Source organism: Gopherus evgoodei, chromosome 10 (assembly GCF_007399415.2).
Source record: "Gopherus evgoodei ecotype Sinaloan lineage chromosome 10, rGopEvg1_v1.p, whole genome shotgun sequence".
Taxonomy (NCBI): Eukaryota; Metazoa; Chordata; order Testudines; family Testudinidae; genus Gopherus; species Gopherus evgoodei.
This window is the reverse complement of record NC_044331.1, coordinates 4148984-4174038: the sequence shown is the minus strand read 5'-3', so window position 1 is coordinate 4174038 and position 25055 is coordinate 4148984. Positions and strand designations below refer to the sequence as shown.

At 45.6% G+C, this 25055-nt stretch overlaps 1 protein-coding gene across 2 annotated transcripts in view; it reads left to right on the top strand.

Annotated features, from left to right (window-relative positions):
* Positions 1–25055, top strand: part of CORO2B (coronin 2B) — a 127848-nt gene that overhangs the window by 62335 nt on the left and 40458 nt on the right. For both annotated transcript variants that reach the window (XM_030578305.1, XM_030578306.1), the window contains exon 2: positions 913–1113. In XM_030578305.1, the coding sequence (XP_030434165.1) occupies positions 913–1113 (201 nt within the window). The remainder of the gene's footprint in view (positions 1–912; positions 1114–25055) is intronic.

The following is a 25055-nucleotide window of genomic DNA, read 5'->3' as shown; positions in this document are numbered from 1 at the left end:
CCTGCATTGTTAGTTGTAGGTCCTTCACACAAATGGGAAAAATGAGAAAAAAGGACTAGTATTAAAATTAACAGGAAGAGCCAAGGAAGGTGGGGGTTGCCTGGAAACTGCCTTTAACTCTGTTTTTATCCTAGACCAGGGTAGATGTCAAGACCCTGGAATCTTTAATTCTATGTCAGAGATCCCTATCTTCAGTTCTTTGGGATACCAAATGTCCACTGACTTCCAGGCGTGTTCACTTTTGTACAAGGAATATGTATTTTGAAAGCAGAAAGATGGCTATTCATCGTTTCACTGAGTACTTTGAGGGAGAGATACTATGTAAAACTATTGTATTTGTATTCAGGCTTTGATTAATTGCAGCTCTCGGCTTTTTTTGAGCGTTGTCATTAGCTTGGGAATAGTTCTCTGTACATTTGCAAAAAGTAGGCGAATGAGACAGCTCGTTAACACGAAGTATAGATCGCCTGCTGGTTAGCTACCCAGCTTTCTTTTAATCTTCAGATGACAATCCAAATGTTTCAAGCTTTGCTTCCTTTGTTTTAAAATAAATCTTTGGAACAATTTCCCAGCAACCCTTGCAAGTTCTTTTCCTAGATCTCTATAGAAGGAGAGAGAGAAATTTCTCAACTACAACTCTGGATTTAAATTTTTGCCCTTCATGTAGAGATACATCTGAACTGCAAAGTTCACCAGAGTATCTGAACCTGTCCGGAGTGTTTGGTGATTTGTAACCAGGGTCTGGCTTAAACCACATTATCTCCTAGTGACAAGGAGGGAGGACTTAAACTACTCAATGGTTTTTTTTCCTGTGATCATGCAGGTTAAGTGTAGAAGTCATTTGTGGCATTTGTTTCTCTTTCCATATGAAGACTGGACTATTGTAAAAATCTTGGTACATTTGCTCCACAGATGTCATGGCGTCCGCAGTATCGCAGTTCAAAGTTTCGAAATGTCTATGGGAAAGTGGCGAACCGAGAGCACTGCTTTGATGGGATTCCAATTACCAAGAATGTTCATGACAACCACTTCTGTGCTGTTAATGCCAAGTTCCTCGCCATAGTAACGGAGAGTGCTGGCGGAGGGTCCTTTCTTGTCATTCCACTGGAACAAGTAAGTAATTTTTCCTTAACAAACCTGATTGAAGTTCAGTGGTAATCTTAAAACACAGCTGTTAAAACACACGTTCTATCCCAGGAATCTCTTTAATACCATGGTGACAGGCTGAAATCTCTGGTATTTTTTTCTTTTTAATTGTGGCTTTCTTGTTTAGGTAAGTGAGACTTTAAAGCCGGTTTAATGAATTGTATCTTTCTTCCATATCATTTAGGAATAAATAAAACATTTGTATGCAAACAGGTCTTGGCTGTAATGGCCCTTTGTATCTTTTAGTCCATATCTGCGTTAAGATCGCAATGCTGAGGTCTTCATCAAGCATTACTTAGTCCTTACTAATAACGGACAAATAATCCACTGAAGTAGACAGGAGATTGCCTCAGCAACAACCCAGTGGATTTGGCCCTAAAGCCTAGCACCCTTCCAAAGGAGCTGCTGCTAATGTTGCTACATAAGAGCCACACCAGGAAACGTGTCTTTCCGAAATCACAAAGTCAGTTGTGTCTCAGCTGTGTTGTGCCTGGTAATGTGGAGTGGTGGATGTAACATTAGCCACTGGAGCGGGTGGCTACTGACCCGTCGTGTAACAGGTATACTGTTGACTTTTGTCACTTTGACCGGATCTTTCTAATTGCACAAAACTGAACACTGTTGCCCCACCTCCTGCCCCGCCTCTTCTCTGAGGCTCCGCCCATGCTCATACCATCCCCCCTTCCTCTGTTGCTCGCTCGCTCTCCCCCACCCTCACTCACTCGGTCATATTCACTGGGCTGGGGCAGGGGGTTGGGGTGTGGTAAGTGTTGAGGGTATCAGCTGGGGATGCAGGCTCTGGGGTGGGGCTGGGGATAAGGAGTGCAGGGGGGCTCTGGGCTGGTGGCTGGGGCCTAGGGGTTCAGAGTGTGGGAGGGGGCTCTGGGCTGAGGCAGGAGGTTGGGGTGTGGGAAGGGGTATAGGCTCTGGGCTGGGGGTGCAGGCTCTCGGCTGGGGATGGGGATGAGGGGTTTGGGGTGCAAGAGGGGGCTCTAGGCTGAGGAGTTTGGAGTGTGGGAGGGGGCTCTGGAGTGAGGCAGGGGGTTGGGGTATGGGAGGGGTATGGGTTCTAGGCTGGAGATGTGGGCTTTAGGATGGGGTCAGAAATGAGGTGTTCAGGGTGCAGGAGGGAGATCCAGGCTGGGGCAGGGAGTTGAGGGGCAGAGAGAGGTGAGGGCTCTGTCTGGGGGTCTGAGCTCTGGGGTGGAGCCAGGAATGATGGGTTTGGGGTGCAAGAGGGTGCTCCAGGCTGGGGCTGAGAGGTTCAGAGTGTGGGAGGGGGTTCTGAGCTGGGGCAGGAAATTGGGGTGCAGGTGGAGGTGTGGGTTCTGAGAGGGAGTTTGGGTGTGGGAGGGGGCTCAGGGCTGATGCAGGGTGTGGGGTGCTTACCTCAGAGGGCTCCCCAGAAGTTGTGACATGTCCCTCGGCTCCTAGGTGGAGGTGTGGCCAGGCTGCTCTGTGTGCTGCCTCTACGCGCAGGCGCCACCCCTGCAGCTCCCATTGGCTGGGAATCGTGGCCAATGGGAGCTGTGGAGCCAGTGCCTAGGGCAAGGTGAGGGCAGTGCAGAGATCCTCCATGGCCGTCCCTCCACCTAAGACCCAAGGGACATGTCATTGATTCCAGGGAACCAGAGAGAGCCAGGTAGGGAGCCTGCCAGCCCCGCGCCAACCGCACTTTTAACAGCCTGGTCAGTGGTGGTGACCCGAGCCACCAAGGTCCCTTTTCAATCGTGCGTTCTGGTCGAACACCTGGCAACCCTAGTTTGCGGTGGCTACGTATCCAACCTGCTCCTTTTTCTCACCTGCATTCCCTTAAGCCCATGTGCCTTGCAGCTACAGTGCCCAGTTCTCAAGGCTTCATGGGCTGTGTCAGGCACACTAAGAAGTACTGCCACGGGGCAGTATCTTCTTAGGTAGCCTCTGTCGTTCTTCTAAACTCAATAGGTTTCTTTAGATGTGCTCTCGAGTTTAAAGAGAGCAATAAAACTGGTATGAAATTTAAGAGCTACACTATATCTTTACTCCTTTTCCTCTTCTCTATGAAATTCAGACAATAAAGCCTTTTCCGTGGGTTTCTGTAAATGACAGTTCTGAAAATTTAATTGGCCCTTTCAAACTGGTGCCCTGAATCAGTCATAGCTGGGCAATCGGATGGACATCAATCTCATCTGTCTCTTCCATGGACAAACTGAGGCTCCCTTTCTCAGTCTGAAGGATCCCAACTCCTCATGGACTCAGCTCCTATTCAGATGGGGTTGAATCCTTCATACAGATTTAATGGAGAGGAAAAATTGACCCAGAGTCTCTGTAGTGGAAACTTTTGGTTACAGTTTTGAGTATTCATTTCAACTCTCCCTAGGTCTGTCACAAGGTCTTGATGACTTAAGTATTTGGCTTCATTATTCTTGCTACCAAATCTTCACAGCATAGTGTGGTGGAGAGATTACTGTGACTTTATAACGCTCTGTTTGTCATCCTCCCGATAGCTTCTACTCGCCTTCTCCAATCTGTTCCACGTTCTGCTTGTCACTTTCACATCACGTTGATTAAGTCTTATTTTGTGCTCTGACAGCTCCCACTTAAACTAAAGATTTATTTTAAGTTTTTATCACCTACCCTTAGAACCTTATGAGCAATCAACCTGCAGGAGTATTTATAGTGCACAGTGTTTGAATGTTCAGCTTATAGTAATCTGATGTACAACATGGCCTCTTTTGGTACCAATCTACCCATTACACGTTGTAAGCTAAAGATTGGCAAGCTATGGCTTGCTTAAAAGCAAATCCAACCCATGCTTTTGTTTTCCCTTTAATTTTATTGCTATGTGGTGTATAACTGGCCGCTATCTATGTAAAGCACTTTTATATGTGTGAAGAATGGCACCTACATTTAATAAATAATAAACCTATTGGAGTATTCACCTATTTTCTGCAGATAACCTTGCACTTTATCTTCCCCCCTGAGACTTGCTTCAGCTGTTAACATAAGTTTGAAAATAAACTACTTCATGCCATTTTAAATTCCTGGCCATTCAGCAGTTTCTTCAGAAATGGACTGATGGGAATATACAGTGTTCTGTAAAAAGTAATATCTGTCACCAGTGGTCATTCCTGGTTGAACAGCCATTGCTGTGGCTGACTCACTGCTCTCAGCCTTTGCTGTGCCTCTTGGAAGAATTTATTGTATGGCTGCAACTTCGCAGCTAAACTCACTAAATATTATCTTTGGTTGGAATGCAGTTTCTTACACTTTTGCATATGCAGCATTAACAGGTAGTAGTTTGCTAGTGACATGAACAGCCTAGCTTTCAATTATCATGAAGAGACTTAATAAATCTTACACTTTAATCTTGTTTGCTTTGCTTCCATCAGAATAGTAGCTCAACCTTGACCTAATATGCACTGGGCTAAATCAAGTGCCCAGGCTGAAGGAGACTTGGTAACATTTTTACCAGTATCAGGAGGTAGCCATGTTAGTCTGTATCCACAAAAACAACAAGGAGTCCGGTGGCACCTTAAAGACGAACAGATTTATTTGGGCATGAGCTTTCGTGGGTAAAAAACCTCACTTGCATCTGAAGAAGTGGTTTTTTTACCCACGAAAGCTTGTGCCCAAATAAATCTGTTAGTCTTTAAGGTGCCATCGGAGTCCTTGTTATTCTTACCATTGTGTCTCAGCCCTCAGGGGCATGGTATTCCAGCTGGAGGAATGGTAGGTGCCCAGCAAGATGCTACCTTGCGTGCTTTCAGCTCCAGCATATACTAACCAGGGATGTGTTACTCTTTATCAAGGAGTGAGGATGGGCGTGTTGCTGTCCGGTGTGACTTGCCTACTCTGCAGTGCTCCAACGCATCCTGTCTTGCATCATTAGGATGGCTCTTGTGACAAACACGCTGCCAGGCTGCTTTCCTATCCACAACACCTAGTGCAACTTCTACTGGGGAGGCAGGGTTTTGCCTTTAATATCAATAAACAGACTTGTGACAGATTGAATTGAAATGCAAATGAAGGGAGGTATGGGGGGGGAGATATCTATACTTAATGCATGCTTTTAAAATAAACATTTTATAATGCTTGTAGTTCCTACAAAGTCAAAAGATTCATTATACAGAAACCTTGCAGGATTCTTGCTGCATGATCAATAAGCTTCAGGCTGGACAGGTTCCAAAATCCACTTGTTCTTGTAAATGAGTGCAGCTCAGGATCATGAACATTGATTGAACACCTCTTTAGCTTTATACTAAGAGCTACTTTCAGTCTTGGAGTAACTTAATTGACATCATTTTACCCCAACGTTCAGTTTTGTCCCAAGTACTTGAGGATGATTTGATTAAATAAACTGGGTAAAGGTTTCTGGCTTTTGGCGTGATGAACATAACACTCAGCTGTGTATATTGTACAAGGATAGAAAGCTTCCTGGCCGGCCAGCCATTGGGAGGTAGTGCTACCTGAATATTGTGGCCGGCTGTAAGAATAGATCACATCTGAATTCTTGCGTCACTGCTTTCCTAAGCCCATCAGTCTGTTGTTTAAAAAAAATATTTTCTCCAGTAAACTTTCCAGGTCTCTTGTGAATTTGTCTTTAATTTCTTGCGTAGAATCAATTGCAGACGGAGGGAACTGTAATCATCATTTTAATTACAGGCACAGCTTGAATCTTATTAATATTCTAAAAACAAGTCGCTGTAGCTAAACAGTGTTAGGCCAGAGATGGAGATTAATGTATTTTTCCTAGTCTATTCAGTGTTTTAGCTACTGAATCTTTTTAGCCTATAATTATGAGTATGCCAACCATACTCCAATAATGTTGACCAGCTGTAAACCTGTAGCTGTTAACCCTTTGTGGCTAACACATCACTTTTTATTTCTGGTAAATCCAACATGGGATCAGTGGATTAGGAACAGACAGTACACTAAATTAGTTGCAGTCTATACCTGGAGGAATCATCACCAAAGATGTAGAAGTCCTCATGAATATTAAATATCAAGAAAGTCATTTCATTCATTCTTATCAGAATAGAGCTTGGTGAAATGTGGAAAACTGCATATGGACTCCTTGGTGCAGTGTTATAATTTCATCATTTTTAAAAATAGAATCTGATTAGTTCATTAAGAGGAAACCAATTTTTTTCTGGAAATAAGCAGCCTGCTAATTAATGTTCATCCATATTTAGTGAAACATAATCAAGGTAACCTGGATACGGCAGATCTAGTCCAGAATTTAATTTGCTCCTAACTTTCTTTTTCTTTTTGTTCTTGTGCACTGTTCTGCATTAGAAAATGTTTTTAAAGCTACAGTACATTTGCATACTTTGGGCCATATGTTCTCATTTTTGCATACCAGAAATCAATGTAACTTGCTATAAAACCTACCTTCATGTTCTAAGTATGAGCCAAGCCCACCTGCTTCGTACTCACCAAACCAACTTGAAGCACAGAAAAGGTCCAGTGCAAAAGACTTGCCAGCTCCCTGAAGAGTGTGTGGCCAGATGCACCAAAGAAGTCAAGCAAGACAAAGGAAAATCAAAACTGAAACCCTGAAAACGAACCAAAAAAACTGTTCAGATTCAAATTGAATGTTTTGTTTTGATGAAAAATTTCTGATGGTATTTTGGCAGGGTGGCCAAAAAGGAATTAGTTATCTAATTTTTTTTCATGAAACACCATTTTTGGACCAGTCTTGTCTTTGCTACAGATTGTGTTATGTAGCAGTGCAGGAGCCTTGGCTTTGATCTTCAGTGAGTGCCCCCAGGTGCTAAAATCTCAGCCAAAAAAATAAAAAATCAGGGCATTTTTAAAAATGTTGACCTTGACTTCTCCCAGCCTCACACAGAACCAGAAATGGAAGGCACTACTCATGACCTATCCAAGGTTTCCATACTATCCAGCTAAAATTACCCTGACCACCAGTATCATAGCTGGCTAGAATTGCTCTTCTGTCTTGGTGGGTAGGATGGCGATATTTGGTGCCCATCCAAATTGGGATTAAACTGCTGCATGTTCAGTCAAAAACGGTACTTCAACTTCTTTCTTAGCACAGAATATGTGGCCCCAGATCCCTTCTGTAGCTGCAGCATCCCATTCTATTGCCCTCCATCCTCTCCTTGGTAATTATCAGTGGGTCTCCATGGCCCCTTTGCCCCCCTCAGAAGGAATCACTCTCCTTTTCAGAAACCCATCCTTGGGGTCTCCCTCCATCAGGTCTCTCTGCTCGCTTCCTGTGACTTCCATCTCGAAAGCCCTGATCAAACTCATCTAACAAATGGAAACCAAAAGAAACTAAGCTTGTAAAGAGATCCAGACTTCCTTGTCAGATGTTTGCAACCTTTGTAGTGGCCAAGTTCAAAATTTGCTGCTGCCTAAAATAAAAACTCTTAGATCTTCTGACAGGACATAACTAAGAGCGGGGCAGAGGTAGCCTAATAGTTTAATTGTAGACGGTCAGGCTAAGACCTTGGAGGACTCAATAAATACATTTACATAATTTTTCGTGTACACTAGACAAATCTATTTGCACTCTTGAGTGTTTGTGTCATAAGAATGTGAATGTTTAGCTGCTTCTAGAGGGCTGTTTACATTGGAAAGCAATAACACAGGATTACGTTTTCTTTCAATAGATATCTCCTTCCTGTGATCTATCTTCTCATGTTGTCATGTCCCTCCATCTGTCTCTTAAACACAACCGCCCCGTCTCCCCCCGGCTCCTACATCCCATTTTGCATCCTCTCACCTCACACCTCTCCACAGTGCTGCATCAGCAAACCGATGAGGATTGCACTGTTGTGGACCCTACAGAACCGGGCTGTCCCACCACTATAAAACTTGTGCTGTCTTTTTTTTTTTTCCAGAGTGGGTGTGGGAGCGCCCATGATCTCTGTTGCTGGAACTAAAAGGAAAAGAAAAACTAAGCAGAAAGGCTGCCCACTCATCCACATTGTTGTTCAGGCACTGACCCAAGAATACAGTCCTAACAAACTACTAAGAGGAGAGACACGGAGAATGTCTGTGTGCCCTGACTCAGCAATAGCTCTGTCACTGTCTCTGTTAGCAGGAGCAGAATAAACACGGGCAGATAAAGCTCATTGTAGCCAGGACTGCAGTCCAGCGGAATTGGGTGGGGAACTCTGCACATGAAAACAATTCAGGAAAATGAGCCAGTCATTTGCTATCTAACAGCAATGTCTAGAAATGCACTTTGGTTCATTTTCACTTCCAGGCACAGTCTTTGCAATAAATTGCAGTTTGGACCACTGTCTTGCTAATATAATAGACCTATTTTCTCTGTGCAGTGAAGATGCATGCACTGTTATTTCATTTGCACCTAGATGTATTCATGACACTGGCTGATCTCTCTTTCTGTGTGTGTGTGTGTGTGTGTGTGTGTGTGTGTGTGTGTGTGTGTGTGTGTGTGTGTGTGTGTGTGTGTGTGTGTATACACACTGTATTTAATTTGAAAAGATATCACACGTTTAGATGTGATTTAACATTTTCAAATAAATTCTCTCATTACGTGGCAATCATATTAAAGTAATGTCAATTACTCCTTTTATTGCATGATAAAATCCTGGAAATCTTTCTTTTTCAGAACGCAAAAACAACTCCCTCCTCCTCTCCTCCCTCGTTTTCTTGAGCTCACCTTAGTTCTCTATGTTGTGTAACATAGGATTTGTGTGCCACTGCCCTCTGCTGGACTGTCAAACCTGTTTGTGTGTTTTTTGGGGGAGCTTATTTACAGAACCTAACTTTTAATGCTGCTAGTAACTTAAGGAGATTTGTCTTTATTTCATGCTGTATCTCTCCTTCGTCCGAAAAAACAAAGTATTTGCAATCTTACCAGTAAGTAGGACAAGTAACGGGGAGGAAATTAAATGGTTCAAATTATAGGAGGGCTGTGTGAAGGGTTCCATTTTTACTATCTGCACAAAAGTGAAACATCGGAGTTGGAGGTTTTTTTGTTTTTGTGGGGGGGAGAGGACGGGGGAGCAACTTATTTATGCTACGTGTCAGACTTTGTAATGGGAACTCTTGCAACTAAAATACCATTATTTCCCCCAGCACCGTAGCATGTTTGTTAAGTGAGATATGGATGTGTTGGATATTAAACAGGTTTAAGTGCTGTTGCTATAATGAGTAATGCAGCTGACTTCTTCACAATCACTAAGGAATAACTGTTTCAAGGGATATGTTTAGATTCTGGTTGAGAGTGGGCCAGTAACTGACAACTTCTAATAAAGATTCTGAATGAGTGGTATGGCTGTGACCTGGTTCGGCCTGACTCCTTGAGCTCTTTCAGGAAGTCTCAAACTTTCTCTGGCAGATTGCTTTTTAGGGCTAAACGAGTAGTGTTCATTTTACCAATATTTTTAAAAAATGACTTAAGTCCCTCTTCTGCACTGAAGCGTATGCTTAACTCCCGTTGACTTGAGGATTTACAGTTAAGCACGTGCTTAAGTTAGTATTGCTCACAAATCAAGAATCAGGCCCCAAAAGTCACAGGATTGGCTTTAAAATACTGCGATTTTACGAGTAATAAAATTGGTTTGTTTTTTTACCTTCTGGCTTTTTGAGCTTGTAGGGGCACTTGGCTCAAGTTTTCTCCGCAACCATGAGGGCTAGGAAAATTGTTTTTTAAAACGGAAGCTGCGATTCTCATAAAACCCTGTGACCCTAGAAGCTGGAGTGCTAAGAGAAAAGCCAAAGGTCCTAAGACTTGTGACAGAATCAAACGTGGTGGCAACATTTGTAATGTTTCACTGAAATGTTTTCATCTGTTCCTGCTTTTGTTAGGAAAGCGTGGTGGAAGCCTGTGCATTTTAGAGTTAAGGCTACATAGCAAATTCCATTTTAACCCCTCTTTTACAATCTCATCATTGTAGCAAATCTGAGGCATGCTCAGTCTCCAGTCAGAGGTGGACAGGTGTGAAACTTGGAGCACATTGTAATTCAGTCCTTTCCAGTTGCTGCATTCAGGGCAGCCACTCAGGTTAATTGCCCTGCTTTCTCTGTCCAGTCTTGCAACCACCTCGGTTTGTCCTTGAGGCCCTGCAGAAGCTCCAGTCTTCAGACATTCCTGTGAATTTGCATCACACCAGGGAGTAGAATATTGCTCACAGCCATTGCTGCAGGAACTCAGGCCAAGTCTACACTACAGCCCTATGTTGGTATAACTACATTGCTCAGGAGTGTGAAAAATCCACAGCCCTGAGCAGCGTAGTTATACCGACATAACCCCCAGGGTAGACAGTGCTATGTCGGCAGGAGAGCTTTTCCCATCGACACAGCTACTGCCTCTCGCGGGGGTGGATTAACTATGCAGATGGGAGAAGCTCTCGTCAGTGTAGGAGCAGCTTCACTTAAGTGCTACAGTGGTGCACCTCTTAGTGTCAGCTGCAAGGAAGAACTAGTGCAGTGTTCTGTCTTACTTCTGACACAATGTGAAGACCTGTGTAGAGAAAGCCATTTGCAATGCACAGCACATTTTTTGTTGGTCCTTTAACACGTTACGTTACACCTTCACAAGCACCATCTACTGTCACCTTGTCTTATTAGAGAGACAAGGAGGGCAAGGTAATGTTGGTCCAATAAAAGATATTACTTCCCCCACCTTGTCTCTCTAATATCCCGGGACTGACACTGCTACAACAACACACCACACAACCTGGTCTTATTAACTATTTACATATAAAAAGACACAGCGCACTCCTGTAACACGTGCATTGTGAAATAACTCAACTTTCCTGCATTTGTTAGGAAAAATGTGTTTTGTGCAGCCATAAATCCTCAATAGCTGAACTAATCTGTCTCAAACTTGTTTGATTTTGTAGATTTCCTTCAGACCTAAGGCAGGAAATTGATGTGCACATTCTGAAGTTAGGAACAAGAATGTTTATATATATATAAAGCAGGATTTTTTGGGGAGGTTGTTTGTGTTCCTTTTAGATTTTTAAACTCTGAAGCACTTTAATTTGATCTAAACTTGCAAGGACTGTGAAAGTCGACCAAAGCTTACAATATATTCCAGGAGGCCCAGGTCACTAATACCCAGAAAAGCAAGAGATGGTGATAGGGAATTCTCGGAGACACCTAATACAGACAGAACATGGGCTGCTAGCCAGACAGTCCTGCTTTCTGACCCCTAAAACTGGCTGATCAGAGCAAACACAGATGGTCCTTCACAAACACATCACGTCAGCCACACAGCAAAGAGAAATAAGTATCACCATGTGTATTTGCTGACTCAGAACTGAGGCTGAGAAAGTCTAAGGGCCAGATTTTTAAACGTATTTAGGCACCTAAATCCCATTTGATTTGGGAGCTAGGTGTTTAAACTCCTTCAAAAACCTGGCCCTCTTGACTAAGCTTTGGTCTACACCAGTGGTTCTCAAAGCCAGTCCGCCACTTGTGCACGGAAAGCTCCTGGCGAGCTGAGCCGGTTTGTTTACCTGCCACGTCTGCAGGTTCGGCCAGTCACAGCTCCCAGTGGCTGCGATTCACCGCTGCAGGCCAATGGGGGCGGAGGGAAGCGGCGCAGGCCGAGGGACGTACTGGCTGCTGCTTCCTGCAGCCCCCATTGGCCTGGGACAGCGAACCACGGCCAGTGTGAGCCACGATTGGTTGCATCTTTAGACGCAGCAGGTAAAGAAACCGGCCTGGCCTGCCAGGGCTTTCCCTGAACAAGTAATGAACCAGCTTTGAGAATCACTGGTCTACACTATAAATGTATGTCGGTATAACTACTTCGCTCAGGGGTGTGGAAAATCCACACCTCTGAGCAACACAGTTATAGTGACCTATGGTGTAGACAGCACTATGCCAACAGGAGGGCTTCTCCCATCGACATAGCTACCGCTCTCGGGAAGTGGAGTACCTGCGCCAGTGGGAGAAGCTCCCTTTAGTGTAGGTAGCACCTTCGGTGAGCGCTACAGTGGCACAGCTGTAACAGAGCGGCTGTGCCTCTGCTGTGCTGCGGGCGTAGAAAAGCCTGAAGTGTTGCAGAATAATGCATGGAAAAGAGAAGACTGAGAGGGGACTTGATAGCAGTTTTCAGGTATCTAAAAGGGTGTCATCAGGAGGAGGGAGAAAACTTGTTCACCTTAGCCTCCAATGATAGAACAAGAAGCAATGGGCTTAAACTGCAGCAAGGGAGATTTAGGTTGGACATTAGGAAAAAGTTCCTAACTGTCAGGGTAGTTAAACACTGGAATAGATTGCCTAGGGAAGTTGTGGAATCTCCATCGCTGGAGATATTTAAGAGTAGGTTAGATAAATGTCTATCAGGGATGGTCTAGACAGTATTTGGTCCTGCCATGAGGGCAGGGGACTGGACTCGATGACCTCTCGAGGTCCCTTCCAGTCCTAGAGTCTGAGTCTATGGAGCTAGAACCTAGGTCTCCCACTCTTATGTCTAATCCACTAGATTCCCGTGCCCCTAGGCAAAGAGAGCAACAAGAAGCAGAACAAAGGATTAAAAACTTAAGCTGTTTACAACATGCAAAGTCTTGCGTCTCTCCTACCATCAAATCCAATGTTAATGTGTATTAATGATTGTATACAACATCAAAGTGCATCCAATGGATTTCTGCTGTGACCCACATGAATACCCAGGAATAAAAAATGTCAAATCAAGGGAGACAATAATGAAATGCAGTTGATACTTTGCCCTGCCCCATTCTGCTGCTTCCACAAAATAGGCTACTTTTTTATAGAGGGAAGAATGGAAAATACCTTGCCTGCAGCTATTAACTGAAATAGGGAGGTATTTATATTCTTCTCTGTCTGTGCGTACTTAACTCTTATTACCAATAATGAGCACTGCACATGCACACAGAGGAGACTGTACCCTGTGTTAACGTCCTTGGAAGGACAGACGGGGAGAATGGAAGTCAGGCATAATGGGCCACTCTGTATCTTCCCCATGGAGAACAGTAGTTTCTAAAAGCTTTTTGTGTGAAACTCCGAAGAGTTAGAAACCAGCTCTTCCCCAGAGTCCTGTGGCTGTTAGTCACATGGTGTCATGACCACAAGTAATCTGACGGTGTCATGGCACTGAATGGCATTTCTAATGGGTGGGGATGAATTGGCTACGCTAGGCTGAAGCAGAACAACGTGGTGTAGCTGTGGGCATGACATTTCACGGGACTGGCCTGATGATCGTCTCAATGGTTCATCTTTTCGCTGCCTTACTGCAGCTAACAATAGATGCTTGTTTCGGCACAGCTGGGAAAGAATACGCTCCGTCAGTACTTAGGTCTTTTGCCGTTGTGCTTTATATAAAAGTAGACAGGCACAGGAGTGTGCGTGCTGGTCTGAGCCCTGGCTAAAGAGTTCAGATATCTCGTTCAGAGGGTGCAGCTTTCGGACCCAGGGAGGGTAGGACTCTTGCAGTGATTTAGAAAAGGCTTTGTGGAAGAACTGTGTGACTGATATATTGCTAGCTCTATAATAGGGTGGCATTTTTGTTCCATGAGCTCTTTAAGGGAGATAAGACATTTAGTTTATGCTATTGGAAAATCTCTATCTGCCAGTAATTCCAGGCAAAGGATTGAGAGCATGAAAAGAAAAAAATCTTTATTAAAGGCAAAACTAAAATCCAAGGATCTTATTCAAACCAACAAAAGCGAAGATTCCCAGTGAGCGTGCCAGGGGAAACAGCCAGGCTGTCTCCACTGGACAAACTCCATCATTGCTGTCCCAGATGCAGTCCCATCAGCGTCAGCAATGGTAGGGGCTCTTGCAGAGACAGGCCCCACCAATGTTTTAACCAGCTAGTGGCTAGTCTGCTCTAGCGCTCCCTCCGATTGAGTTGCAAATCTTGACAATAGGAAAGAAAGATTATGGGGCAAATCTAGTGTAGACAAGCCCTTGAACAATGCTGCAAGTAGCTCATTGGGACAGGGATTGTCAAGAACCCAGCTTGGGGGTGGGCTTGTAGCATTCGCTGTTACAGTAGAAATGTTTAATAAGCAGTGCCAGTGGCCTGTAATTTTATCTAACTGTTACAAAGCGCATGCTAAACTTCAAGCAATTGTGTGACACTAACATGGACTTCGTTAGCTAGAGCTGAGCTGCATCAACTTTGCAAGCAATTAGCAAGAAGCTGAGGTCTTGTTTTCCGCCCAGTGGGTTCCTGCAGCACCTTGGGGGGGTGTGGCTGTCTGAGTTGTGCTGTGTACACTATTACTGAGTGAGTGGACTGGCGGGAGGAGCCACTTCCCAGAAACTGGCAGGGGATTGATGTAAACGGAAGTTCAAACTCGTCAGATGATGTCTTACACTTAGGCACCAAGAAGAACGATGGGCTGTGTTGGCTGGTTGGTTGTAACAGACGGGCAGTACAAAACTGGGGACGGGGGGCGGGAATTCTCTTCTGAAATCCAGCTGTGGGTCAGAAAAGTAACAATCCGTGCTGGCTTGGTGCAGTAATGCTTGTCCAGCACGTCAGCAAGCCTCTCGTGCCAGAGGCGACAGGATGGAGAGGCTAATGCACAGCTTCCCTCTGATGTCCTGGTAAAGGCAAGGGCCGAGCAGAAATGCAGATATGTTCGTGGTTGTATTTCATGGCACACAAATTAAAAACAAGGCACGCTGGAAGTAGAGGAGAGAGCGGAAAGCACAACTGGACTGTAGCAAAATCCTTAATTGAATCCTGGGTTCATCTCCAGTTCAGAGACTTCCTGAAGGGGAATGCAAAGAAGCTGGAAGCAGCTTTGCCCTGGGACTGCACCTTCTCCTTACAGAGGATAGATGAAGACGCTGCTTATAAGAATGTCAAGTCACACAGAAGATCCCACTGACACTGCTCTTGCCTTTGCATCCAGCTGGGCCAGGTAGTGGGGCCTCGCTTTAGGCAGAAGCAGCAGCAAGCTGCTGGGGAGAGGAAGCAGCTGGGCTAAAGGCTGGCTACGGTGTGATGCAGGAGGGAGCACAGATCTGCAGCAAACCCAGCTGGAGATCAGAAAACAGCAGTGAGACAGAAATCACAGCTGACTGTAACAGTCTTTAATGCACTCCCAGGAGAGTTGGGGCAATTGTCCAGGAAGATGGAAAAAGGGTATCTCTGGTCTGGGGAGGAGGGAAGGATGAAAGGAGATGGGACCTGTAATGGAAAGTGCCTCCCTCTACTGCCATCCCATACTAGGAGGGACAGACGCCAAAATCAGATTAGGTACGGCACCAAGTGGGAAAGCTGTAGTGATGGTCAAACCCTCAGGAGTCTTGGAGTTGAGCTCATGTGGCCATCTGGCCGTTTGAGCGCTTATCTGAACCAGACCTCGTGAATCAGCAAAACTTGCCTGGGTCCCTCTCAAGAACAGACTTTCTTGCAAGACTATCGGCAACTGGCTTCGGTCCTGCCTGGATACCGGTGCTTCCTCTGCAGTAATTATAATTCCTGTGGCCTGGGAGAACACTCCACTTCCAGCCACTTTGTGTCTTCTTTGTGGCCTAACGTGTTATGTGCCCATTCGACCTTCAGGTTTTTCAGCCTCTTCTGGTTGCTTGTCATCCCAAAAAAGGAGGGGAAGCCCCAGGGTTAATGTGCTTCCCCCTCCATGGGAACCCCCATTGCACTAGTATTCCACTTTGGATCCAGCTTCCACCCAAAGGAGTTGTTCTTTCACAGCATAGCCATTGAGGTAAATGCATTGCTCTGGAACTGGCTCCCTTGACGCCTTCGAGAAGCAGTGGGCGCTGTCTGGGGTTCTCTGCTTGGTGTCCCCGTCAGGCTCCCTTCTTATGACCCTCTAACCGCACTCCTGTCCCTCTTCTTTTATTAGTTTTCCCCCGAAATCAGTGGGGTTCTGAGGTCCTGTAGATCCTCCCCTTAGGCTGGGGGGATCTGTTAGCAATGGCCAGGCTTCTGCCCGCCCAGTTCCCAGAAACCCAATAGGTACAGGGAGCGCTCTGTGTCCTCGGGCTGCCCTGCTGGCTGGAGTGCTCCCCCTTCTCTGGCTGCCCTGCTGGCTGGAGCTCCTTCTCCCTTCCTGGGCTGCTGGAGTGCTCCTTCCTTGGGCTGCTGCTGCCACTGCTGCTGAGGGGTGGGGGGGCCTTGCTGGCCAGCCCCCACTCCCCCATCTCTGGAGGGAGAAGCCAGGACCCCACCACCACGGCTACCACCTGTGAGGGGTGCTTCCTGCCTGGCCACCAGGGTTGCTGGAGCTGCTGCTGCTGCTGCTGGAGCTGTGTTTGTCCTGGGGAGCTGCTGGAGCCTGGGGGAGGAAAAGGACTGAGAAGACCACCGGCTGCTGGGGGAGCGCACAGGACTCTGGAACTGGCTCCTATTGAATTGGCTAATTAGTATTAATTTGTATGACTGTAGCACTTAGGAGCGCTAATCCTTGCTCAGGACCCCTTTGTGCTAGGTGCTGTACAGACACAGAACAGAAAGACAGCCCCTGCCCCTAAGAGCTGACAATTAGAGCCCTGCACAGGTACAGAATTAGATCCGTGGATGCAGATATAAAATGGATATCTGCAGAGTTACAGGGCTCTAGCAACAATGAGCGAGACCAGCAGAGCCATGGCCAGGAACCACAGCAGCAAAAGCAGCAGCATGTTGGGCCACGGCTCACAGGAGCCAGCGCCCAACTCAGGCAGCCCCTCCGGTATGGCTGCACCATTCCCAGCCCTGCCCACTGAGGCAGGGACCAGGCTCACCAGCGGCTGTCCCTGGTCACGCTAGATTGTGGAAGCAGCTGTCACACTCCCAGACAGGAGGCCCTTCCATGCAGCGGTGTGCGTCTCCTGTCTGCTCGGAGTACCTGTGTGCTGAAACCTGCCCAACCCTGCTTGGCTGAGGCTGGGGGTAAGGGGTGAAATGGACTGGCAAAGGATGCACAACGATCCGTTTACACTGACACTGTGAGTGATGCAGGAATGAGATGGACCAAGGAGGCTGTTTGGAATCTGGATGAGGTTTAGGCTAGTTTGGTTTTCGGGCTGAATTGAGGATGGGGTCAGAATCTGACACCCCTAAAAGCTCCCAACTCGTGGGAAAATTAGCTCTGTCTGGTTCTGGCTCCATTTGAAGTCTTCTCAATGCGTAGTGACCTCTTGCTGCATGCATGAAATGTGACTTAGAGAAATCAAACACCTTGTTATCCTGCCCCCATCACTGAAGTCTCAGTAAATCTTTCTGTGCAATTGTGGGTCATTCTTGCATTACTCCAGCAGGTACCCCCTTTATTCGGGGGCCCAGACACTGGGGTGTAATTACATCCCAGTGCAGGGGATCTTATGTGGCTCCTTAAGGGCAATGACTGTAATGTCAGGGAATTTCACAGGGCTTGCCTTCCAGAAATGTATGAAGGCACTAATCCTTTCCAGTCCAGAGTGAGTTCAAGGAAACAGGTGTCTGGAAGGGACAGATGGCTCACGCAGCAACTCAGGGCACCTATGCCGGCAGTTTGGCCACATTCAGCAGGTGTGAAAGCCAACAACAGGCCTAGTTGCAGCTGCTTGAAAACTTAATCCAGTTCATATCTGGGCCCCACGTTTGCCTGGCATGCCCTCTATGTGACCGTAACTGTTAATGCTGTCTTGCTTCGGGGACAAGCGAGAAGTGGAACAAAGGTTGCGGCATGGAAACTTGTTGGCTTTGTGCTATCAGCAGCAAAGAACTATTTAAATCCCTGTTTAGGTCAGCATGGTGGCTCTGGCTGGTGCCTCTGAAGAGAGTGGTGGGTAGTTTTTTCTACAGGCACTGGGAAGGTTGAAATATAAAGGGTGTCTTAGCTACACTTCTGTATGCACAGGCAACTGAGTGTAGCTGATGCTTAGCGCTAGACCAGAGAATCTCAGGCACAGATCCATTATCCATGTCTGCAACAGCGGCTCACCCAGCCAAGAGGTCTGTGTACTCAAGGAAAGCTTGCAGTGACTCCTGTTCTTTTGGCTTGAAATGTCTTTGCAGCAGCTGGTTGACTTGCACACCCATGGCCTGAAGGACTTTCCTTTGTGCTCCTCCATCCAGCTCAGCCTGGCTAACCTCTGCAGGACATGTTGCTAAGAATGAGTTTCCCCAAGGATATTTACAGTGCTGCAGGGATTGATAATTCTGTAGTAGGCACCTCCCAGCTGCCGTACATAAAACAAGCCCTGTTTTGATGAGGTGATGCTGCATCGTGCTGTAACCTTGCTCAGGTAGCCTGGTACTGACTCAGCAGATAGTCCTGGGCCCTCAACCACAGCAATCTGCCTGCAATTTCTTTAACTCACTGCACACTTAGCTTTTCTCCCTCAGAGCTCCACAAACAACCTGCCTTGTTCAGGCCCCACTAGATTCTCCTTTCCCTTTAACTTGTGCAAATCATCTTCCATAATCTGGTAAGTTTCTCTAGACTTGCCCCAATGTATAGGAGGACTTTATTGAATTTATGCCATCTGTTGTTCAAATAGCCTGCAAATTTGAGATGCCTGAACACTGAATACCAAGGTGCCACAAAAAAGAGGTTAACGTATCCCCAGCTGCAACGTGCCCGTTCAAAGATTTGATGGTTGTCTGTGGTGGTGACACAAACGGAGTGCCAGAAATGTGACAGAACACATTACATCTTTGGCCTTTTGAACCCACACTTATGTAGGTCTTCTCGGGGGCAACTGGGAAGCCTTGGAACGGTTGCAAGTTCTTCAATCAGAAGACCAGAGAGGATGGCTCGAAGTCAGAACCAAGGGCCCAGTGCTGGCGTTGAAGTCAACACCAGTGATTTAAGAATTGATTGTAGACACTGAACACAATGATTGATCGTGCTCTCGACGTCCCTTTAGAAATGGCATAAAGCCTTGTTCTTGCTAAAACTGAACATAAAATTCTATGGTTCCAACTGCATATGCTGGTTTTCCATCTGAAGTCCATATTTGCCTAAATACTAACACTCTTCACAATCAGGATTAGTCATGGAGGTGTCCACACTAAGCATGGGGGCTCAGATACTTGTATTTACTGAGTTGTACTAGCAGAATTGAGACGTGGCATGAACTTACTTTCTGGGCAACACTTAAATCTCCTTTAATTCAGTATCCACAAGCAATTGTAGACATGGGACTGAGGATGGAAATGACCTTGGATGCCTACCCAATTGTGCTTCCAGGGCAAGGAGCTAGACATGTAGGGACACAAGCATTCAAACTTGAGTACAACGTAGCCTAAAAGACAGAGCACTGGACTGAGATTTGGGAGACCTGGGGTTTGTTCCTGGCTCTGCTGCTGGGCAGGTTACTTCGCCTCTCGGGGCTTCAGCTTCCCCATCTGAAAAATGAGGCCAGAGATACTGAATCCCTTTGTAAAGTGCTTTGAGATCCATGAAAGAAAAGTGCTATAAGAGGTGGCTATTATAACAAATGTTGAGTTTTCATTCATAATAAAGTCAGGCATGTATGTAGACCAGTGTTTCCCAAACTTGGGACGCTGTTTGTGCAGGGAAAGCCCCTGGCGGGCCAGGCCAGTTTGTTTACCTGCCCCGTCCACAGGTTCGGCTGATCGTGGCTCCCACTGGCCGCGGTTCGCTGCTCCAGGTCGATGGGAACTCTGGAAGCAGCGTGGGCAGAGGGATATATTGGCTGCCACTTCCCGCCGCCCCCATTGGCCTGGAGCAGTGAACCGCAGCCAGTGGGAGTGCGATCGGGCAAACCTGTGGACGCGGCAGGTAAACAAACCGGCTCGGCCCGCCAGGGGCTTTCCCTGAACAAGCGGCCGAACAAGTTTAGGAACTGCTGATGTAGACAATGACCAGAAAGGGGCCTGGCTCTTTCTCAATGGTGCTGAGCAACAGGTCAGTGTTTTCTGAGTGTATTCAGCAATTCCGTATGTGGGCGCCTAATGTGAGGAATTCAGGCTGAAAAATGTCGGAACTGAATTTTAGCATTGGATCCAGCAGATGCGAAGGAAGATTTCGGATTGAAAACTTAGCTCCTTGTGTAAACAAAAGCTTCGAAAAGGAAAATCAAATATTCTGCCCAATTCCTTCGTTGTATTTACAGGTAAACGTGTCTGGGTTGATTTGTAAGAGGAGTTAAAACTATACAGGACATAATCTGCAGGTTTGCACATCACTCTAGCACTGTGAAAATAAAATGCTGTTAAATGTAACGTCCCATAGGAGCATATAGTATGTGGATTGCCAGTGTTTATTTGTTTAGTCCATACAGCAGGCAACAGTTTTTATAACACAAATACTTGCACCCTCTGCTGGTTAAACCATGTCACCTTTAGGAAAGAATGGCTTTTTGTTACCAGTCAAGATAGATTTTTTTTCCCCATTATGTATGGAATCCAGTTTAACGGGGATTTTGTTTGGCTTTTTGTCTTTTGAAATAGCAAGTTTGATCTTGGCTACTGTTCTGGAATAAATGTAAATACCAATTCAGCAATGCATTGTGTTTTTAATTTGTGCAACACTTTAATCTATCTAAAGCTTATGCATTTGTTGCTATATTTTAGATTAGACATCTCTTATGCTTTGTAGACCTATCCTGCAGTGATTAGTAAATAAGAAATGTCCTGCAGTGGAAGGGAAGTAAGAAAAAACAATTGTCCGCATGTGGGAGAGGGAGGGCTTTCTTGCTGGTTACCCAGGAAAGTTCAGGTAGTTAACATGTTAGAAGAGGGCAAGGCAGAAGATGTAATATCTGTGGCTAACCAAACTCTCCTTATAGCCATGCAAGTGTGGTAACTGGCACTTAGATCTTTCAAATGTCCAGAAGTGTCATGAAATGTCTGTTTCTTTCAGCTATTTATCACTAACATACTTTTACAGAGGATTAAGTTCTGTATGTGCTGATGGACTATTTTTATAAGGGAAGAGATGCGAGGTGTGCCTTAAAAATGTTCATGTGAACAAAACCCCAAAAATAGACATGTGCAACTTTGCCCCATTGTAACTAAGGAATCTGGCAAAAAGGCCCAGAGGTGTTGTTATAACTTTTCATCAGAAACATTAATTTAACCTTCTACATTAACATTTAGAAACATTAATTTAAGCCATGATATATATCGCTCTGAGGTAGACTGGTATTAGTCTCATTGTACAGTTGGGAAACTGAGTCATGGAAACATTAATGATTTATTCAAGGTGAGAGTTGGTGGCAGAGCCAGAAATGAAATCTTGACTGTCAGCCCCCTGCTCTCATCACTGGAGCATGCTCCCATCCAACTGGAATAAGTAGATCAAAATAGTGTAAAAAATTCAATGGGATTCTTCTGCATTTAGTTACAGGATGCTTGAGCAGAACGTCTTAGTGTGAAGACATTACATCTAAAATACCATAAAAGGCAGTGGCCGGGGCAGGGGGAAATATTCCTAGACAGTGTCTGTTAGCTGATCTGACATGTGTGAAATGAGCTTGTCACATGCAGAATGGCAGGGCATTGTGGGGCGTGTCGACAGGATTCAGCTAGCTGTGTCTCTTGTCATTCTGTCTCTTTCTTCCCTGGAATTTTGCGAGTACTTTTGCTAGGGCAGATTCTGAGAGGGAGAAGTGTGTAGGTGGCTGGTGGAGAACCTAGACCTAGCAGAGGGAGCATAGGCTCCAAAAAAATCCAGAGAGGCTACCGAAGAGGAGCAGGAATAGCCGGTGTGGTTTTCCTATGTACTTCCCTGGAGCAAGCAAAGCCACGGATGTGCACACCCTTGTGGAGATTGGTCATGGCAGGGGAATGAATAATCTGTGCAGTTGGGTAGCGGCCATTCAGAAGCCAAGTTCATAATGCCACTCTGACGTTCCTGGAGCTGTGGAATTCTGCCGGTCTGGAGATTGGCGGGGGGATTTCTGTAGTGAACAAGAACTTGGTCTTGGGAGTAATCTGTTTTGCTCAGTTGGCAAAGACAGATGAAGGGAATGTTGTGCTTGACTTGTGACCATTTCTATTTATTTTCCTGAGAGCAGATAATACATGAGATTCAGTTGCATTAGCGATATCATGATACTGTGTCACATACATGGGACTCCAAAAAAGTCCACAGAATGCAATAGACAGCAACTAAGTAATTAAAAACAAATGCCCATCTATATTTAATGCAGCTGATTCAATGCATGTTTACTTCCATTGACAGTTTAAAGATTAGATATATTTTGCTGCATTTGGCATAACAGAGCACACTACTAATCTCATTTGTTTTTCTCTATTTAAATTTTCTAAGTGATATCGATCAGAGCTATGGTTTTGCTTTGTTTTGTTTTCTCAAAGTGACAGTTCCAACTTTTGTGGCATTATTCTGGGTGATTTTAGTCCTGAAATTCTAGTTTGTCCCTACTACCATAACAAAATAGCTGTCTTCACTTCAAAGCCATGTGAGAATTACTTTACTTTTTTTAATTTTCTTTATTTTTGTCTGCAAAGCCATCTTTGCTTGGAAATGAAAACTTTTTCTGCTGCAGAATAGGTTAGTTTTTTTAACTGAGTGATCATATTCTCGAGGAGAAATTCACAACATTTGGCAAACTTTTGAAGAAAACAGAACAATCTCTTGCATTTTTAACTAGTCTTTGCTTTTGAATATTCACCAGTTCCGTTGTGCCTGGTCTGCAAACCTCCCAATAATCAGCCGCCGCAGGAATCCTTACAAGACTAGAATTGACATTCACATGAACAATGAAATGTTTGCAGCGTACAATGATCTTTTCATTTGTTTGGCTTCCTGCAAGTCGCTACTTCTGCCTGAGTCATCTTCTAATTGGGTCAGGCAGACTGACCCAGATGGATGAGCCTGCAGGGAATGTGCAGGTGCTTTGAATTTCCTCGGCCTTGGTTGACTTCATCCAAGTATGACTCAGATCATGTGATTGACACAGAATCATGATCCTCAGCCCTTAGAGGCTAAACATGGAACGTGCAAATATCTAATAAAGCCGCCCCCCTCCCCCCTTCCCAGGTAAAAACAGTGGTGGAGAAGCTTGCAATAATTTGGTGTTAGGTTTTTTTAAAGAAACTAATGCTGCCTCAAGCCTCAGATACATAAATCCACATTTCTCATGTCAATTATTTACATCACGGAAATTATGCAACAAACCCCTGGTCATGGGGAAGGTTTGGGGAAAGATCTAAAATACAGGCTACCCTTGAGATAAAGTCAAGACTGTTGCAAAGTTGTTACTTTGTCTTGTGACCAATGGTGGCTAATTCCTGATGCTTTGGAGGAAAGGCACCAAAAACCCTTATGGTGCAATAGAGGACAGGGGAGGGAATATCTCCCTAACCCCATTTGTTGAGCAGCTTGTGCCCTGACTATTCCTTGTACATCCCCAAAAGGAGCAGAGCCCCCCCCCCCAGACTTGCTTCTCTGCCCCAGCCTCACTTATTGTCTACATGAAGTGCTGGGGAGAACAAGTGAGAGAACACGGACCAAAGCACCAGCAGAGTGCACCGAGCATGCAGCTCCTTCACAATCAATGCACCAGGCTCCAATTTCCTGCATTCGTCTCTGAGATGGGCACCTAGATGGACCCAGACAAGACGGGGGACGCTTCTAGGAAGAGAAGTGTTGTGAAGAGCTCTTTGTATTAGCAGCTCCCATCAAGGCACCCTGTCTTCAAATCTGTTCCCAGTCTTGGGCTCCACACTGCACCTGCAGACCGCAGCAGCAAAACACTCCCTGCCGTTTGCAGCTGGCCAGCAGAGATGTGGCTGCTTCGCTCCAGGCATCTGCACCATCTATGCTGGGCCGCTGTCGTTCCCTGCCTAGGCACAACACCCAAAGCCCTGAGGAAGCTCCAGCTTATTCAGAAAGCAGCCGCCTGATGGCTGAGTGACACAAGTCCTTGATAATGCACCGTTATGCTACACGGCTCTCCCTTCGGTAGGGAGCCAATGCAATGCAGAGTCAAGGTGACTGCCCTGATCTGTATGGAATTAATCCTGGAGACATGATTTCTGCAACCAAATCATCCCACAGCAGCTGGGGCGACTAAATACTAACCAACAGGAGAAGCTTGTGACTCCTGGAGGCAAGACTTGGCCATGTAAGCTGTATGTGCCTATCAGCCACATGGCTGCAGTGGGTGGCTCCTTTATAAATACTTAGTGACCCTCAAAACATGCCCCAAGCAGTCACCTTGTGTATTATCAAAGCTCACGTTGCCCTACTCTGCGTTCGAAAGAAGCTTGTTTTCCTCCAAGCGAGTGCAGCAGCCATTGCAAAGCAGGGAAGGAAACTGATTACTCAGCAGAACCATCCTTCTGGTCGTTCGTAACTGCCGAATGCTGAGCTAGTCATCTGCCTGCCCATTAAGTGGCAGCTGGCCTGTTCACATTGCCTGATGCCTCCTGTTCAGATGGCACTGGGCATAGTCATGAACCACTCCACAAACTGACCACTCCTGGGCCGTGCAGAGAGGGAGCACTAACATCTGCTGAAAGGATTGTGCCTGCCTGCTGGGAGAATGCAAATCCGTCTGTAAGAGGCGGGGACGTCCGCCTGACTGAGTAGGGGATGCAGGCGGTTAGTAGGAGGGGTTAATCCTGCACTTTTTAAACTGGTGCAACTCTGTGATGCAGACAAGGCCTTCTTCAATAAGGCAGTATAAAAATCTGTCTACTCTTTTAACCCAGCCACTGAGAAGGTTGTTCGTACTGAAGCAGTTTCATCATCCCCCGTTGCCGAGTTGTAACTTTACTAACAAATAAAAGTGTAAGTAGAAATAATCAACAATTAATGGGAAAATGTGCACTTGGGAAAGAAAGGAATTTGGAGTCATTCTCTCTAGGGTGTTTTTTTTTATTTATTTCTATTCTTATTGTGCCTGGCTTCTCTTCTTGGTTTGTGCACAAGCTTTCAATGCATTGGAACTAATGCTGGACAAATGCCATGGCAGTGGGAGTTGCCTGAGTTTTTAGAAAGGGTGGGCGGGGGAAGTGGTTCCTTACTGTTACTGACCCTGTACAGAAAGCAAATAGGAATTGGGATATGAGCAACTTG